At 32.8% G+C, this 17,801-nt stretch overlaps 1 protein-coding gene across 4 annotated transcripts in view; it reads right to left on the bottom strand.

Annotated features, from left to right (window-relative positions):
• The window catches only part of Glra3 (glycine receptor alpha 3), a 168,809-nt gene that overhangs the window by 85,399 nt on the left and 65,609 nt on the right, over positions 1 to 17,801 (bottom strand). For all 4 annotated transcript variants that reach the window (XM_033765436.1, XM_010629816.2, XM_033765434.1 and 1 more), the window contains exon 4: positions 11,218 to 11,441. In XM_033765436.1, the coding sequence (XP_033621327.1) occupies positions 11,218 to 11,441 (224 nt within the window). The remainder of the gene's footprint in view (positions 1 to 11,217; positions 11,442 to 17,801) is intronic.

Below are 17,801 nucleotides of genomic sequence, written 5' to 3'. Positions count from 1 at the left end.
CGTATTTCCCCTCCCCTCCCCTTCCCCATACCTTTAGACCTTTTCTTCCTATTTCGCATTGTGAATTATACCATTGCTATCTTATTGATAACTATAGTTTTTCACACCAGAGGAACTATTCGGCATTTACACATGTGTCATTTATTTATGTCACTTAAGAGTATGACCTCCTTGAGATACTTTTTATTGGAAATGTGTATTAAGTGTATTGCTGAGCTGATGCTTTGGGAGGGAGAGGAAGAAAGAGACAAGAGAGAAGACGGAAGACAGGAGACAGGAGAGAGAGGAGAGGGAACAGGAGAGAAGAGAGGCCCGATCCAACATTCTTCCAATTCTTCAACTGAAGTTCTTTGCTGAGAACTCTCAGGCAGCCTCTCATCCTCTTGTATTGAAACTATTCGCACTGAAATTTGAAATTCAGTGTGTTAATAAATACCCTGGGTGGATTAGTTTACTGAAACTTTGTGACGGCAGGCATGATACTTCTCATGTGCAAAATGAAGTTAATAGCAGCATTCCCAGCAGAGTTGCTGGGAGCAAATATATGCATTTGATACAAGTGACATGCTTAGACAAGCACTTGACACATAGGACATAATTAATAAACATTAGTTATTTATGATTAGTAGTACATTCTAAAGGTCCTAGGCCCCCTGGATTTTCCCTCTCACCAATTCCAAAGTTTGATCACGAAGAAGATGAATTAATTCACACATAAGAATTATTTAAGTGTTAAGAAAAAATAACCACCACCTCTACTAAATATAACTACATTCTTCAAAAAGGCATATTTATGTAGACCACAGACATAAAGTTATAATGATGCGTTTTCTACAGTGAATATCTTGGTGACTTAAATCCAATTAACATAATTTGAGAGACATAAATGGACCGACATAAGGAGCTGTTGAATTTTATGGAGTCCCTGGAGGATTATTTGGTAATTCCTTTGAGTTGGAATCTGTGACACACTAAAAGAATTCATAGAGTTCAATATTCAAACTATGTTTTCTTCCTGATTCAGCCAGGTTGAGCCATTTTGTGAGTAATTGTGCGTACTTACAAAGTTCTATTTAAAAAACAACTGCAAAAGTAGGTGGACACAATGTTCCCTATGTTGTAAAGGATTTATTACAAAAATATATACACACATATTTTGAAATGTTCACACAATATTCCAAATATCCAAGGCTTCTGGCCAACCAGTTTCAAACACAGACTTGCAGAATCCTCTGAACTTTTGTACGAAGTAAATAGCATTCTCAGAATCTTTTCTGCACTCTCATGATTGTGATGCCAAATTCATAGCCTTGCTATGTTTCTGGCATAAAATGAGAGAACTTACGTAATGTTTTTAAAAAATAGCACTTGAAAGGAATTATTTGGTAAAGAAAAACTGTTTGTAAAACTCCTGTCAAAAATCATATCCTCAAAAAAACTCTATTTATTGACTTTTCTTTTTTTAAAAAAGATATGATACAATTGCTCTTTAACAGCATTTTAATGAAAAATATGTGTCAACTTGGTGGGTGTCATACTGAATTTCTTAATCAAAACACTATGCATAAATTAAAGATGTGTTTTGACCACATCAAAAGAGAAGTAAATCAAGAGGCAATTAATCATATTCTACTGTTTTGGAAATGAATGTTTTCTTGCGAAAGGACACTAAGTTCTCTTTCTGAGACAAGACGCATAAGCAGGATATGGTGTTTCTTATTTTCCCTTAAGAAATCTTGGCTAAGTGGGGTAGTAATATTTAAAAAGCTGAATATCATCCAGTGTGAGAGTTAACATTATTAAAATTTCATTATTGCATTGAAAAAAAAGCATTGCTCATAGTGTGATGTGTATTTCAAACATTAACTGAATTAAAAAATATTATCTAGCACCATTGTAGACTTTTTATGAAATATGTATGTTTGATCATTTCTAATGTTTCTAGATTTAGTATCACAAAGACAATAGTGTCTTAACTAGCTTTTAATCAGCTTTGACCTATTTTCTGTAATAGTAAGTAACACTTTACAGTGCATTCTTTGTGAGAGTAAGTACTACTTAAATACTTCATATGCAGTAACTCATTTATTCTATACTACAAACTTATAAGACAGTCAAACAACATTACCTTATTTTATAGGTGAAGAAAATTAGAAATTCAGTAAACTCCCTCACATTGCAGAGCAGAAATTAGTAAATAAAAATTTGTAAACTTGGGAATCCAGTTCTTGATTCCATGTTCTTAATCTTTAAATACACTACTTCTCAAAAACTTTGAAACATTATTCTGGAAAATAGTTTCTTCAACTAATGACATTTAAAATTTTGTATCTGTATGTATTTCTATATCATAAGAAATGATACAATGCATATATTATTAGTCACTAAATTAGAGGTAAACTATACATAAATTTCTAAAAGAAATTAGAAAAATATAAACAATTGAAAATATCAAAATTTCTCTAAGATTTTATTTATTTGAGCAATTTTATATTCTATCATGAATTATTTTATAAAGAATAACTATTGGGAAAGATTAGATCTGACCTTGAAGACAAGCATAAATCTTATCAGCCCATTATCAGTGATAGCTCCTCTGGAAGCTGAACTAAGTAAGCGTTTCCTTCAGAAAAACACATACTTACATGCCAAATTTGCCTTACATTGTGTATTTTATTGCAATGCAAATTGATTTCCCTTGACTGAACAGAATTTTTAAAAGGATCTTGTGAAATAGTTTGATTTTCTATGTTATATATTAGTGTTCAAAATTTAAAGCACATTAGACAAGCAAACTTTTACTTTTGTAAAATCAAATTTCAAAAAATGAACGATATTTAGTTTAAAGCTAAAATTATACTACAATCTTTGACAAGTTGCTATGTATAATACCTTTAACATGAACTTTCTTTTTGCTGTTTTATTTTTAAAGCAATAATGCTTCTTCAATAGAAAGTTATAACTATTAGTTGAACCAGTCAAGTAAAAAGAGTTTAATATTTAGCTGCCCATAATGTACTTCTGTGATCTTATGATAAGGACATTTTTATCTTCATTTTATAATTGATAAAAATGAGGCTCAGGGAGAAACTTTCAGGAACCCATTTAGTGTTGATTTATGGAAAACACTGAATGTATGTGTTTTTTTTTTTTTTCCTTTTCTGGAAAGATAAGTATAATAACCTAGGGTGTGTTGTATGCCTGACACCAAGCCAAATATTTTCCATTCACTATTTCAGCTTCAAGGTAATTAGTATTATCATATTATACATATAGGAAAAATGAGTCTTTCAGAAGTAGACTTGCCCATGATCAGAACTAAGTGACTAGCAGAGCCTGGATCGAGGGTGGGAAATGCAGTGCTCTTTGGGAGTCTTGTCCTTCTCTTCCTCTTGCTGAGTATACCAGGACTGTAAAGACCTGATTATTGTTTAACCGGAACCATTTCTGTCTTTTTTTCCATTTTTTTAATTAATACATGTCTGGAATACATAGTGATTACATTTCTCCTGGGAAATTGATACTGGTATCTAACACAACATTCTTTCATCTCCTTTCCCTCCCTTCCTTCCTGATCCATTTCTTAGGATGGTTTATTCAGGTGCTGATTTCTAGAAAAGAAACAATATTGTGCACTTGGACAAAGAGGAGGCCAATTTATGCCTTGCTTTAGGAAATGGATACGTATTGAGGATGTACTCCTAAGTGAAATAAATAAGTCACACTTGTGTAAATACCGAATAGTTTCTCTGGTGTGAAACTATAATAGTACATAAGATCCTAATGAGATAACTGACAATGTGAAATAGGAAGAAAAGGCTAAAGGTGTAGGGAGAGTGGGAAGGGCAGGGGAAAGGTAATAAGGGAGAGAAAAAAATATGAGAAAATGAAAAAAATGGAAATAAAGTGTTTTTAAATCGGGAGAGGAGGAGGGAGTGAATGGAGGGCAGGGACAAGGGGAAAAAATGAGAACCAAGACCAATCATGTAAAGGTGCAGGATCCCAATGATGAATGTAACTGTACTGTGTACCTAGAATGTACCAATAAACTCAATTTAAAAAAATAAGTAAAGTAGTGGGTTCTCTTGACTCTGCTCTTTCCACCTAAGTACATTGTGTTGTCCCAAGGGGACTTGAAGAGGAGAAATAAGGCAAATTTGTTCATATTCTTGCTGTTTATTTTCAGTGAAAAATGGATTCCTTTGTCTCTAACTCAACATGAATTTTTCATCTTCTGCCAGAATCCATGAAGTAGTCACAGGACAACTTTATAACTAAGGTAAATAAAATGACAAAATCAAGAATCTTGAATCATATGTCCAGCTTGAAAGCCCTGACTTGAACAGTAATTTATTTAAAAATATCATTGTCATTTAAAAGTTCAGTTTTATAAAACATTTAAAAACAATTTGTTGTTTGCTGTACTCATTACTACTCTCAGTTGTGGCTCTTTAGAGGTGGCTTTTCTTTAGCTATTTGTCTACCATTCAAGATCATAGATGCACGTTATTGTGATATCATGTTTGGCTTTTAAAATATTTGAAATTGTCAATTAGCTTCCTATTGGGGAAATATAAAAATTTATTTCCCTTATGCCATATATACTTGGCTCTTTATAGATTCTCAATTTATTATACAAATATCACGTTTAAACAAATATTGAGTGTTTACATGTTGTGACTATGTAATAATTCAGAGTTGATTTTGGTAGTTTGCTATAATTACAGTCCTTGAATAATATTTTCTTTACCTTAATATATTAATGTGTATCATTTTCTACTTTCCAAGTGCTTCAAACTCAGTGCTACATCAAAGCTATATAATCCTTGAAGGAAATTAGTCAATTCCAAGATTTATTTATTTTGTTTTTATGATGCTTGTGTTTGAACTCAGGGCCTTATGCATCCTAGGCAGGAACTCTACCACTGAGCTATATCTTCTTTTCCAGATATATGGTAGACTTATGGTTAATGTTGTGATTTTTGTATCCTTTCTCTACAGTTATTCATTTCTTTGTATCTTGATTCTAATTTCTGGGCAATTTCTTCATTTGAAACTGCAAAAATTCTGCAGATTTTAAATCACTACTTGTTCTTATGTACAGTTCTATAAACTTGCCTGCTTTTTCTTTGCTAAAAGTATTTTATTCTGTGCATACATTTCAATTGTCTAGAGACTTTTATAATTATAGCTTTTCCTGCTTCTTGTATTTTGAGTCATATTTTGTTTTTTTTTTAATTTATTTTTGTTTTTTTTCTTTTTTACTGTGTTTTTCATAGAATGATACAATTTTCTGAAATATCTGTTTATAAGGAAGAACTAAAAACTATTTTGATCTCAATTTGTAGCAGATATTTTTCGAGTAGTGGTCTTCACCATAGGATGAGATGATAATAAATCTTCAGTTGTCAGTACCCGTGGAATTTTTCTCTTGGGCAAGTTACGTTATTTCTCCAGAGAGATATTCTTCTGTCTGATGCTCAGTGGAAGTTTAGATCTGGTTTTCATCATCATAGAATTGCCAAGATCTATGAGCATCTCATGTAGAGTCCTTCTATCATCTTCATTTTCTTCCTATAATGTCCCATGACAGGCACTAATTATGCCTAGAGTCCTGGCTGCTGAAGTTGGTGAAGACACTTTTTGACATTTTCTGCCCAGGTCAAAGGGCAAAATTGCAGTTGTTGGTCTGAAAAGCATGAGCAAGGGAATCTGGACCAGAGGGTTCACTGTTCTTATAAAGGTTAAATCAATTCTCTTTTTTTTCCTTAAAGCTCTTTCCTAGTTTCCAATTTCACAAGTCTTAGCTGCCTCACAATTCTGAAAGACTGAAGATAGTTATTCTTTTTTTCCTTCTGGGGTTCACTTACTTTGATTTAGTTTTCTGCAATATGGGTTAGGTCAGCTTTCACAAACATATTCGTTTTCAAGTTTCCTCTGTTGTTTATTTCTTTTTTATTTCATTTTTCTCTATATTATTACCATTTTTATCCCATATTTAGTTCATTTCACTGTTTTAGTGGGATTAAAAAGGAAATACAGATGAACACTTAAGTTCAATAGGTTACACTTGCCAGGACATTCTGCTTCTTATTTCTTTATAAACAAGCCAGAAAGCCAGATCGTACATGAAACACCACAGATGCTCCATTATTAAATTGAACAAGACTTTTCTTCAAGCACAATTTTTGTTAACAAAGAAACTGAAGACTTGATCCATTTGAAGATTTCAAAGCCCTGTGAGATTTCCAAAAACAACTTATAAAAACTGATTTTTTTCTTTGATCATGTGAGCCAGGGAATAGCAAAATCTAGAGGAGAAACCATCTGTTTCATCTGAATTCATACTGAAAAAGAAAAGATGCATTTCTGAATTTTTCTATAGCTTCCCCCAAATATTGGAAGAAATATGAGCTACTCATAATGGATAACATAATTTAGACAAGGTATAAATTGAATTTTATTCCTCTGTTTCAAAGCAGAAGACACTTGAACATTTCCAAGGGACATAGTAACAAGTCTTCACTAATCACAGAGAAATTATTTAACTTTCAATGTAATAAATAATCTTTCATAATCATTAATATAAAGCATTTGAATCAGAGAAATTAGTTTCAGGAAAGTGATAATCTTTACACAATCTCCTTAATTAAAAGATTCATTTTTTTCACAGATATTTAAGAAGGACTGAGTCAGTTGCTTTGAGTTTTGAAGATATATTGTTGACATGAACTCCGCACAAAGTCCTTTAGTTTTTGTATTGTATCATGTTTAAAATCTTACCAGTGCAGTCCTCATGTTGACTTTTTCGAACATCAATAAGATTTATAGACAAATACCCATTATCTAACATACACACACATGCACACACACAGCTGCTATACACAAGTAGTTCTATGTGCTATACTTTTATACAATTGTTAGTGCAGTAGGTTTATTTACACCAGTGTCTCCACATTTGTGTGAGCAGTGTATTTTGTTATAACCTTATAATAACTACCAGGCCACTGGCAATGAAAATTCAGTTTCATTATCTTATGGGATCACTATCATAAAATATGGCCTATCATTGATAAAAATGTCATCATGTGAGGCATGACTGCACATGAATTTTTATGTATACAGGTATACATATAAGTGTTTTAAATACAAATAATAAAATACTTCTCTTAAACTATCCCTTAACAGATCATTTTTCCAGTTTATACAAAGTCATATGCTAACAAAATATATAATACGCAATACTAAATATTAACTAGTCATGTTTTGTCAGTGTATTTATAATAATAGTTTATTATTTGTTACTTTAATTTCTCGCATGCCAGTGTTTTGATTTTTGCTTCGGTTGTCAAGTATAATGTAAAAACCTCAAGATGAAAATAAAAACATATTGTTTACATCCACATTATTCTTGTATTCCTTTTTTTTCTTGATATCTGTTTCTTCTTTTATCATTTTCTTTCTATTTAGCAAAAACATTTTTAGCCATACTTTCAGAGTACGTTTCTGTGTGATAAATTCTCGTAGTTTGGCTTTATTGAAGAATGTCTTCAGCTTTCTTTCATTCTTGTAGGATATTTTTACTCTGTACAAGATTCTAGGATGACAATTCCTTTTTCTAAGCACCTGGAAACTGTCTTATTTGGTTTTGACCTCCATAATTTCTGAAAAGTATGTGATTCCCATGGTTTCTGATGAAAAGTCAGATGACAATTGCTTTTCCTCTGTAAGTAAAATGCCATTCTTTGGGTGGTTTTAGAAATGTTTAGTTTCCTGAAGCTTATGCATTGTCTTGCTTTTGACATCTTTGGGTTGTCCTGTTTGTGAATTCAGCTTCTTGAATCTGCAAGTTTATGCTGTTTGTAAAACTTACACAAATTTCAGACATTATTTCCTACAATTTCATTGCTCTCTCCCTTCTTTTCTCTTCCTTCCTTTGTTTATTCCTTCCTTCCCTTCCTCAACCTTTCCCTCCTTCCTTTCTCTCTCTTTTTATCCATCCCCCTTTCTCTCCTTGCCTGAGATCTGATGAAACAAATGTTGCAGCTTTTGTTATATTGTCATAGGTCCCTGAAACTGTGTCCCCTTTGGCTCAGTCTGTTATTTCTCTGTTGTTGAGACTGCATTCTGGATCACTCATTTTTTTCTGTGAATTCTCTATTATTCAGAGCCCATCCACTGAGTTTGTCTTTTAAATATTGCATTTTTAAGTTCTAAAACTTTCATTTGTTTTGACTATATTGCTTCTATTTCTTTACTGAAGTTTCCCAATTTTTTATTTGTAGCAAGCATATATGTAAGTACTTGTTGAAACCTTTTTATCATGGCTAACTTTGAAGTTATTATCATATTTTAGTGTCTTTGTCATTTTCATGTTAGCATCCATTGGTTGTCTTTTGTCAGTTTGAGACCTTCAGTTCTTTTTCACAGAAGCCCAGATATTTTTTGTATTATTTTCTTAAATTCTGAATCTTTCTTTCTTTGTTTGTTTTTCCCAGTACTGGGGATTGAACTCAGGACCTTGCACTTGTGAAGCGGTGCTGTGTCACTGAACTAAATTCCTGGCACACTTAAACTCTGAATCTTATCTAAACTTTCTATTTTAATTAGATTTTTCTAACCTTGCTCCATCAGGACAAGGGAGGAGTGTACCTTGCTACCTCTAGGTAGAAGAAATCAAAGTCTCCTGGTCAGCTTTGGAATTTACACGTGAGCAAAGGCTCCTAGTAACCTAGGATGTGGCCCGCTGCCTAATGGTCTCCACTGACACTGGGGAGGGAGAGATCTTATTACTACTGCTGGATGGTTTGGAAGTCTCGACTCTCCACCAGACAACACTGAAACTATCAGAAATGGAAGGAGGAAGTACCTCATTTCTGTAGGGGGAGACTGGATTTCCAGAGGTCTACCGACACTGCAGAGGAAGGAAGGCTCACTAGAACCTTGTGGGAATGAAAGTGCACACCCCTGTCCGTGACAACACCGCTGCATAGGTGTTGGCTACCTTGTCACAGCTCATCAAGACTGGAAGCCTGGGCTTCCCACTTGAGCTTTGATGGCTTGGGTGTGAAATTGCCTTGGGGATCACATTTTTGTCCAGCAGTATTTAGCTGAAATAGAGCAACTATTTAAAGGTTTTCTATCTTGCTAAGTTGCCATTTTCCTATCACAGTGTTAGATTTTCTAGAGAAATAAGACTTTTCCTTCGACATTTTATTTTCTCTGGACTTACTGATTTCTTCAGGCTGTCGGATTCTGGAATATATGAGGCAAAAAGAAAATACTAGGAATTTACCTCTGTATTGTTCCTCAGATTCTTGGCAATCTTTAGCCAGCCCTTTCCCTGTTCAGGTTTAAGAGTTGTCCTAGGCTCTATGTCCATGAATTTTAGTTTTACTCAGGTAAAATATGAACATATGTATCTTCTCTACCTTCCCAGAAGCCTCATTCTCACCTTGGTACTTATTTTTTGTCAATTTTTCAAAAGGCTTTAATATTCTGTTGCTTAAACTCAAGTATCACGCTTAATTTATTCATGTGTATAAGATACAGTTCTTCATAAGTGGTGGGACCTGAAATCTCCTTTATGTTGCCAATTACTCACACAAGATTATATTAATACAAATTAGTTGACTTTCAGAAATCTGATTAAAATATCAGTTCACTAAAGAGTGAGATCATCCTGTCACTGGTAGGAAACAGTAAGTATATTAAAAGTAAACAAACATGTTCACGTGAAATATGAAAACTAAAATGCTGGCATGCTATGTTGAAATGAAGAGATAGAAATAAGACAGAGAATAAAACATTATTTATAAAAACAATTTGCAAAAGGAACTTCTCAAAGTAACTAGTGTTAACATTAAATTTTCATTGTCACTAATTTGTTTTATACTATCACTTGGCAAAATAGAAACATCTTTGATATTAGGCAAATAATTTCAACAGCAAATATACACACTCCAGATAAGAAGAAAAGTTAACAAAAGAGAAAGAAAAATAAAACACAAGTTAATTTTAAGTCTGCAGCCTAAATATTAATCCTACATTGAAGGCTTTTAAAACATGTTACTGGTGATATAAATATTTAAAAAGTTGCCTTTTGTTGTAAATAGAGCATGTTCTGTGTGTTCTAAGAAAGATGACACAAATTCTGCTACTGACTTCTTGGTTTTTTACAGTTGAACCAAATTTTGCAAAAGTAACCGTTGAAGATATTTACTAGAATCACTTCAGATTTTTCATCTGTTCACAAATAAGCATAGTTCTATAAGTAGTTATTTTAGCTACTCATTGAATCTATACCTATTTGACATTTAGTGAACTGCCAGAGATGAATAAGTTCTAAAGTGCACTGTCAAGAAATTTCAGGATTAATATTTATATTCTGGCATTAGTTTCTGTTGTATTTCTGTATCCCTTTCTAAAATATTGCATGGCCTCCTCAGAAATGCATAATGGATAACTAATATATAAATAAGATATTTTCTAGGGGTTGTGATAAACATTTTGATTGTGATCCATTTTTATAAACTACAGTGATTTTTGGTACCAGGGATCGAACTCAGGACCTTGCACTTGGGAAGCAGGTGCCGGAACCACTGAGCTAAATCCCTGCAAACTACAGTGATTTTTAAAAATTGTTCCAGTTTACTTTAAACTTTATCAAAATATCATCACTTTTCAGCATGTTAGAAAGGATGAAAATTGTATATTAGGGTAAAAAAGGCAAAAAGTTAATCATAGAAACTCCAGGATATCTAAAATAATGCACATACGTGGAAAATAATTTAAATAAAATGGATCTCAGACAAGTCAGCCTAAACATTTCTTCACCTATAAATGCTTAAAGGAAGCAATATATATATATATCTATATATATCTATATCTATATCTATATCTATCTATCTATATATATATATATATATGAAAATTTTAACTCCACATATGACTCAGCTCCCTTTCAATTTTCCTTTGAGGCTTCTTCCAACCTGACTGATGCCAAGAATCACACAGGTCATTTGTTTACAAAGTATGTTTCCAAGAATTCCTCATTTACTTTCTGGATCTGGGAATTGAGACTGTTACTACTGCTCAGGCATATATGGAAAATGGTTTATTAAAAGAATTCAAATAAAATAATGATTAAAAATAAAACAACAACAAAAACCCTCACACTACTGTTTCTCTGAAATTAAGATTTTAAGTGTGACTTACCTTATTGAGTAAAGAACATTTCCATTTTTGAAAATTCTTAGCAGTTTATTGTCTGTAGTAACTTCATGAAAATTGGCACCTTTTTCATTGGCAAAGAACAAATCAGGTTTCCAAATGGAGTCTAACATGGATGGGTCGAGATCTAGAGAATCATCAGGGTATTCACTATATGCGAGACGGGGATCATTCCATTTCTGGCGAAGAAAAATATTCACTCTGTAATCCTGAGAGGAAAGAGAGAGAGAGAGAGAGAGAGAGAGAGAGAGAGAGAGAGAGAGAGAGAGAGTGTGTCTGGTTTAAAGGATTTTCAAAGAGTCACAGCATCAGTGTATGTTTATCAGTTATAACAACACTGGTAAAACATGTATGTAAATAGGAAGAGGTAGTTCATATGTAGGGTCAGAGCATATATGAAAATATTTATATTTTCTCTTATTTTTGCTGTGAACCCAAAACTACTGTAAGAAATAAAGTCATAAATTTATCAGGATTATAACACGAACCACTGATATTCCTGAAAGCTTTACATACCCTACAGTCTTTACTCAATACCTTTTAGTTAGAAGGTTTTTCATGAGTCTTCAATGAGTATGCTTTGGACACATATATGCCTTCAAAGAAAAGACCCCAGAAAACCCCAGAGTATCATGTTTATATTCCGCTGTTCCATTTAAATTTTACTCTCTTATTTTGTCAGAGTAGAATGTTGGACTGTTATTAGAGGTGGAGTAAAATATTTCCACCTTCACATTCATTTTCTAAAATAATTTCTTTCAGTAGATATACAGCAGCATAAAAATATATTTCATGAAATTATCTTTTAAGACATTTGCGTTATAAAAATTATCGTACATAACGAATTACAAAGAAGACTCATTTTCTCATATTTAGTGCAGAAAGTCCTATGAAATTAATAATTTTAGAAAAATAAAATCAACTGTTAATTTTCATAATCCCTTATGATGATTTGTTGAATGTAATTTCCTAGTGAAACATTTTACAGGAAACTTTAGAACAGGAGTCAGTGATTTCAACCAAGTTCATTTTTACTAGTATATATTAGTTATATAGAGCAGTGAGTTATGTTTTTTCATATCCATGCACGTGTATAATATTCATTGGTCATCGCCCTCATTAACCCTCTTCCTTTTCCTCCTCCCTCCCTAGATCCTCTTCCTCTTCTCTAATAGTTTTTCATATTTTTACATCATCATTATTTTTACATTAATTTTTTCTGGATTGCTCATGTGAGAAAAATGCAGTCTTTGACTTCTGAGTCTGACTTATTTCACTTAACATAATAACATTTAATTCCTTCCATTTTTGAAAACAATATAATTTTACTCTTTTGTGTAACTGAATAGTATTCCATTGTGCATATATAAATTTTCTTTAATCATTCATCTGCTAATAGGCATTTGGATCATTTTCATAAGTGTGAATTTATGCTGCAATAAACATGGTTATGAAAATATTTCTATAATATGCTGATTTTAAGTCTTTGAGACTATATCAGTGAGTGGCCTTCCTGGATCAAACAGTAGCTCTATTTTTCATTTTTCAAGGCATCTCCATACTGATTTCCATAAAGGCTCTATTAAACTATATTCTCCTTAATAGTGTGGAAGAGTACATTTTCCTGCATCTTCATCAATACTTAACACTTTTAAAAATATATATATAGCAAAAATTTGCCTATTCATTTATTTTCCAATTAAGTTTATTAGTACATTTTAGGCTTACAATACAGTTACATTCATCATTGGGATATTGCACGTTTACATGATATATCTTGGTTCTCATTTTTCCCCATACCCCTGCCCTCCCTCTACCCCCTCCACCCTTCTCTATTTATAAAGATTTTTTTTCATTTTTTCCTTTCCTCATATTTTTCCTTTTCCCTTCTTTCCTTTCCCCTACCCTTCCCACTTCTCCTATTCCTAATTCACAACTTTTCTGCCTATTTCACATAATCAATTATACAATTTACAATTATGCAATCGTACAATTACAATTAACTCTTTTTTGATGATAGCCATTCTGACGGGTAGGAGGGAATCTCAGTATAATTTTGATTTTCATTTGCCACATGGAAAGAGATGTTGAACCGTTTATTTTATACTTATTGGCCATGTGTATTTTTTTCAGAAGTGTCTGTTCAATCATTTTGCTTATTTACTAATTAGACGTTTTTGTGTTGTGTTTTGTTTTGACTTCTTTATATACTCTGGACATGAATATTTTGTTGGAGGAGTAGCTGGCAAAGACGTCTCTCATTTGGTAGCCTATCTCTTCACTTTGTTAAATGTTTCTTTCATTGTGCAAAAGCTTTTTGATTTGATGTAGTTCCAATTGTAAATTTTGATGTTTCCTAATGAAGAAGTCTTTGCCTGTGCGTAGGACTTACCTGCTAGTCCTTTTCTTCTTTTCAGTTTAAATGTTTCAGGCTCGTACCTTAGTCTTTGGTCTGCTCTGAATTGATTTTTATACAAGGTAAGAGAAAGGAATCTAGTTTCAGTATTCTATATATCTTAGGAATGGCTGTTAAAGAAACTATCTGTATTTCAAGGCATGTCTCTTTTTGGTGAAGAGCCAGTTGACTGTGGTTGTGTGGCATTGTTTCGAAGTCCTCGGTGCTATTTCATTGGTGTATACATCTATTTTTGGGCCCTTGGTATGTTGTTTTTGTTAACTGTAGTTTTGTAGTGCAATTTAAAAATTGGATGTTGTGATGTCTCCAGCACTGCCCTTTATGCTCAAGATTGCTTTAGCTGTTCAAGTTATTTGGTGTCATTCCATATAAATTTTAGCAATGCATTTTCTGGTAAAGTGAAGAATGTCATTTGAATTTTAATGCGGATTTCAATGTATCTGTAGTTCCCTTTCTGTAATGTGTCTATTTTAACAGTTAATTCTTCTGATTTATAAACCTGAGAGACCTTTCCATCTCCGATATCTCCTTCAATTTTTTTCTTCCTGGTTTTGTACTTTACATCATAGAATTCTTTCACTCCCCTGGATTAGGATTATTCATATTTCATTTCTTAAAAATATTTGAATGAAATTATTTTTCTGATTTATTTTTCTCAGTGGGTGCCTCATTGGTGTTTAGAAAAACTACTGACTTTTGTGTGTTGATATTGTGTGTTACAAGTTTGTTGAATTTATCATATCTAAAATTCTTCTGGCTGGGCATGGTGATACATGCCTGTAATCACGGCACTCAGGAGGCTGAGGCAGGAGGATCGCTGTGAGTTAGAGACCAGCCTGGGCTACATAGTGCATTTCAGGTCAGTCTCAACTACGTAGTGAGACCCTGCCTCCAAAAATAAACAAACAAACAAATAAATAAATAAAATTCTCTGATAAGGTTTTTTTTGTCTTCTAATTAAGGGTCATATTGCCAACAAATAAAGAAAATTTGACTTGTTTTCCTATTTGTATCCTTTTTATTTTTTTCTTTTGTTTACTGCACTGGGTAGAACTTCAAGTACTATATGGAGCAGAAACGATGAGAGTGAAAAGCTTTGTTTTACTCCTGATTTTAGAGGAAATACTTTGTTTTTCTCCATTCAGTGTAATGTTGGTTGTGGATTTTTCATATATAGCCTCAATTATAATCAGAAAGGATCCTTCTGCATTTATTTTCTTCAGGAATTTTATAATGAAATGTGTTGAGTTTTATCAGTATTTTTTTCTGCATCTATTGACATGATCAAGTGATTTAAAAAATCCTCGAGTCTAAAATTGCAGAATATATTACATTTATGGGTTTACATATGTTGAATCATCCTTATGTCCCTGTGATGAAACCTTGATCACGGTGTGTGATTTTGATGTGCTACATTTTATTTGTAAGAATCTTATGAATGATTTTTGTATCTGTGTTAATAAGGATATGGATCTATAATTTCCTTTTTGGATCTTAATCTGATTTTGGTATCAGTGGGATACTACCTTTGGAGAATTAATTTGGAACCTTTTTTTCCTTCCATTTCTATTTCTCAGTATAGTTGAAAAAGCATCAGTACTAGTTCTTCTGTAAAGGTCTGTTAAAATTCACTAGTAAATCCATGCAGTCACTGGTTTCTCTTTTGGGGGGTGGATTTTATTACCAGTTCAATCTCATTGCTTATTACCAATTTGTTAAGATTTTATATCCGCTTTTTTTCAATTTTGGTAGTTCATGTATGTCTAGAAATGTATTCATTTCTTCTTGATTTTCCAGCTTGAAGGAAAATAAGTTTTCATAACAGCTACTAATAATCCTCTGGATTTCAGTAGTATCTACCTTAATATCATTTTTTTCATCTATGATTTTAATTTGGGTCTTTTCTATTAGTTTGGTTAAGGGGTTTTCAGTATTATTTATATGTTCAAGGAACAATCTCTTTGTTTTATTCTGTTTATATTACTGTTTTATTGTCATTATTTCTGTCCTGTTGCATATATGTATAATAACAGAATGATAGCTATATGTACAGGTAGTATTTGTTTATACACAACACATAGATATAAGTATCACATATGAATTTATTTATATGTTTCTCCTTAGATTTTTTGTAATTAGCAAACACACAATCAAAATTAATGCAAATATATGAAGAGAATTTCATTTCTCTCTAAAAATAATAAGCTGAAGATATATAAATAAAGTCAAAACTAATTTTCATTTATTTTCTTATTTCTCCAATACCAAATTGCCAATCATCAGAATATAGGACCATGCAATCTCAAAGGATACTTGCACAATATTAGATGAAGTATATTGCTTATGTTACAGGTAAGTCACATTCAGAATCTGGAGTGAATATTGGAGATTTGTATATTCTTCAATTAGTGTTGTGCACTGAGACTACTATCCTGTAACTGCATGTAAGGTCACATACCAGGTAATATTTCTCTCTGCTTACTGGGTATCATGTTCATCTTCCACAGTGCAAGTACAGGAGTTTTCTGTAATTTTTGTGGCCAGACCTGATCAAAAGTTATCACTAAATTTGTGGTCATTTGTTGCAGCTATAAACAGAAACTAATTTTTTTTTCTTTTCTTTTTTTGATACAGGGGATTGAACTCAGGACTTTTCATTTGCAAGGCAAGGGCACCACTGAGCTAAATCCCCAGCCATCAGGAAACTATTTCTGCTTTGATTTGCATATGTGTGTTATCACTGACAATTTTAAGGAAATTTCTAACAATATTTTTTCTTTTTACAAGTAACTTTACACCAGAAAGTGTAAAACATTTAAGGCAGAAAAGCAGTTCACAGCCAAATGGAAAAATAATCCTGATTTCTACCCATTCTAAGGAGTCTTACTCAGCAATCTTGATTAATTTTTAAATTATCAGAAAATAACATATCTTTGTTAAAGATATAAGAATAAACATCAGACTTCTTAACACGCATCTTACTGGCTTAGTTTCGTAAGATTTTGCAATTCTAAAGTACTGCACAGGGTAGGTGATCATGAACCACAAAACACTGAGCAATAATACTCAGTAGTGGAATCGTTGCTTTTATCACAATCTCTACAAAATCCCCATGTTGCCTGTACCATCTGTTCTAAGAACCTGCCACATGGAGAGGGTGGTCGTCTGTGGCCTCTGGTTCTGAAATAATGACCTGTTGGGAAAGAGTTTTTCAGTGTTCAGTTACTAAACCAACAAAAAAGAGAATCATTGTATTTGCAGGACAGAACAGTTACTTCAAATTCATTATTCATAGCTTTATTCTCTGAAAACGAAGAACTACGTCAAATTTTAAAATTTTTTTCAAGAAACCTAATTGAGTACCAATTCTGGAAACAAAAAAGAAATATTGATTAGGGCATAGTTGAATCATTGAGATAACACATCTCATTCAATAACCTCAGTGTAAATTTAATATTGCAAATTAAAGATAGTAAAGAAGATTGCCTAATCCTTATACTACAATTTAAGAATTTCTGGAGATAAATCATGGGTCATGTGAAAGTGATTTTCAGAAGTTAGAGGTTTATTTCAACTCATGCAGTTCATTCGGTTCTCACATACCTGGCTTTGGATGTATACACTTGCAGAGAGCCACTCTCTCCAGTAGCCTTGTTAGCTACGAAAAATAGCAATTCATGTTGCTTTTTGGTTATAAGGTAACAAGTCATTTGCTGTCTTAAGGTGCTGGATAGAAGTGACCCACAAGGCCCCATTTACATAACCATACTCTTCTGCTACTGATGCCACATTAGTATCTAAGTCTTTTCTGACTACTGACTGTACAGTTGAGTTTCGGCCTTTTAAAAGTTGCCTAGACAGCCAAGTAGAATAACTCTCCTTCCTAGTAAGTCATGTCAACTAACCTGTACACAGGAGAAAAAAATGGCTCAACTTCGCACTTTTCAGAGCCCAAGTTTCTCATTGAGTGTTCTGTCAAGTAGTAAGAGAAGGTTTGTTTCTTCTTGTTTAGGTAACACAGGAAATCCTATCTGTACTACTTCCTTCCATGACTTGAAATCTTTATCACAAATCTACTCACTCCAACACAGAGCATGCTCACTTGTTTAATTTTCTTGCTACTTGAGATTAGTTACAGTTTTTGTGTTAAAAT

Source organism: Fukomys damarensis, unplaced genomic scaffold (assembly GCF_012274545.1).
Source record: "Fukomys damarensis isolate Sample0158 unplaced genomic scaffold, DMR_v1.0_HiC HiC_scaffold_18, whole genome shotgun sequence".
Lineage (NCBI taxonomy): Eukaryota > Metazoa > Chordata > Mammalia > Rodentia > Bathyergidae > Fukomys > Fukomys damarensis.
This window is presented reverse-complemented; position numbering and strand designations above follow the sequence as displayed.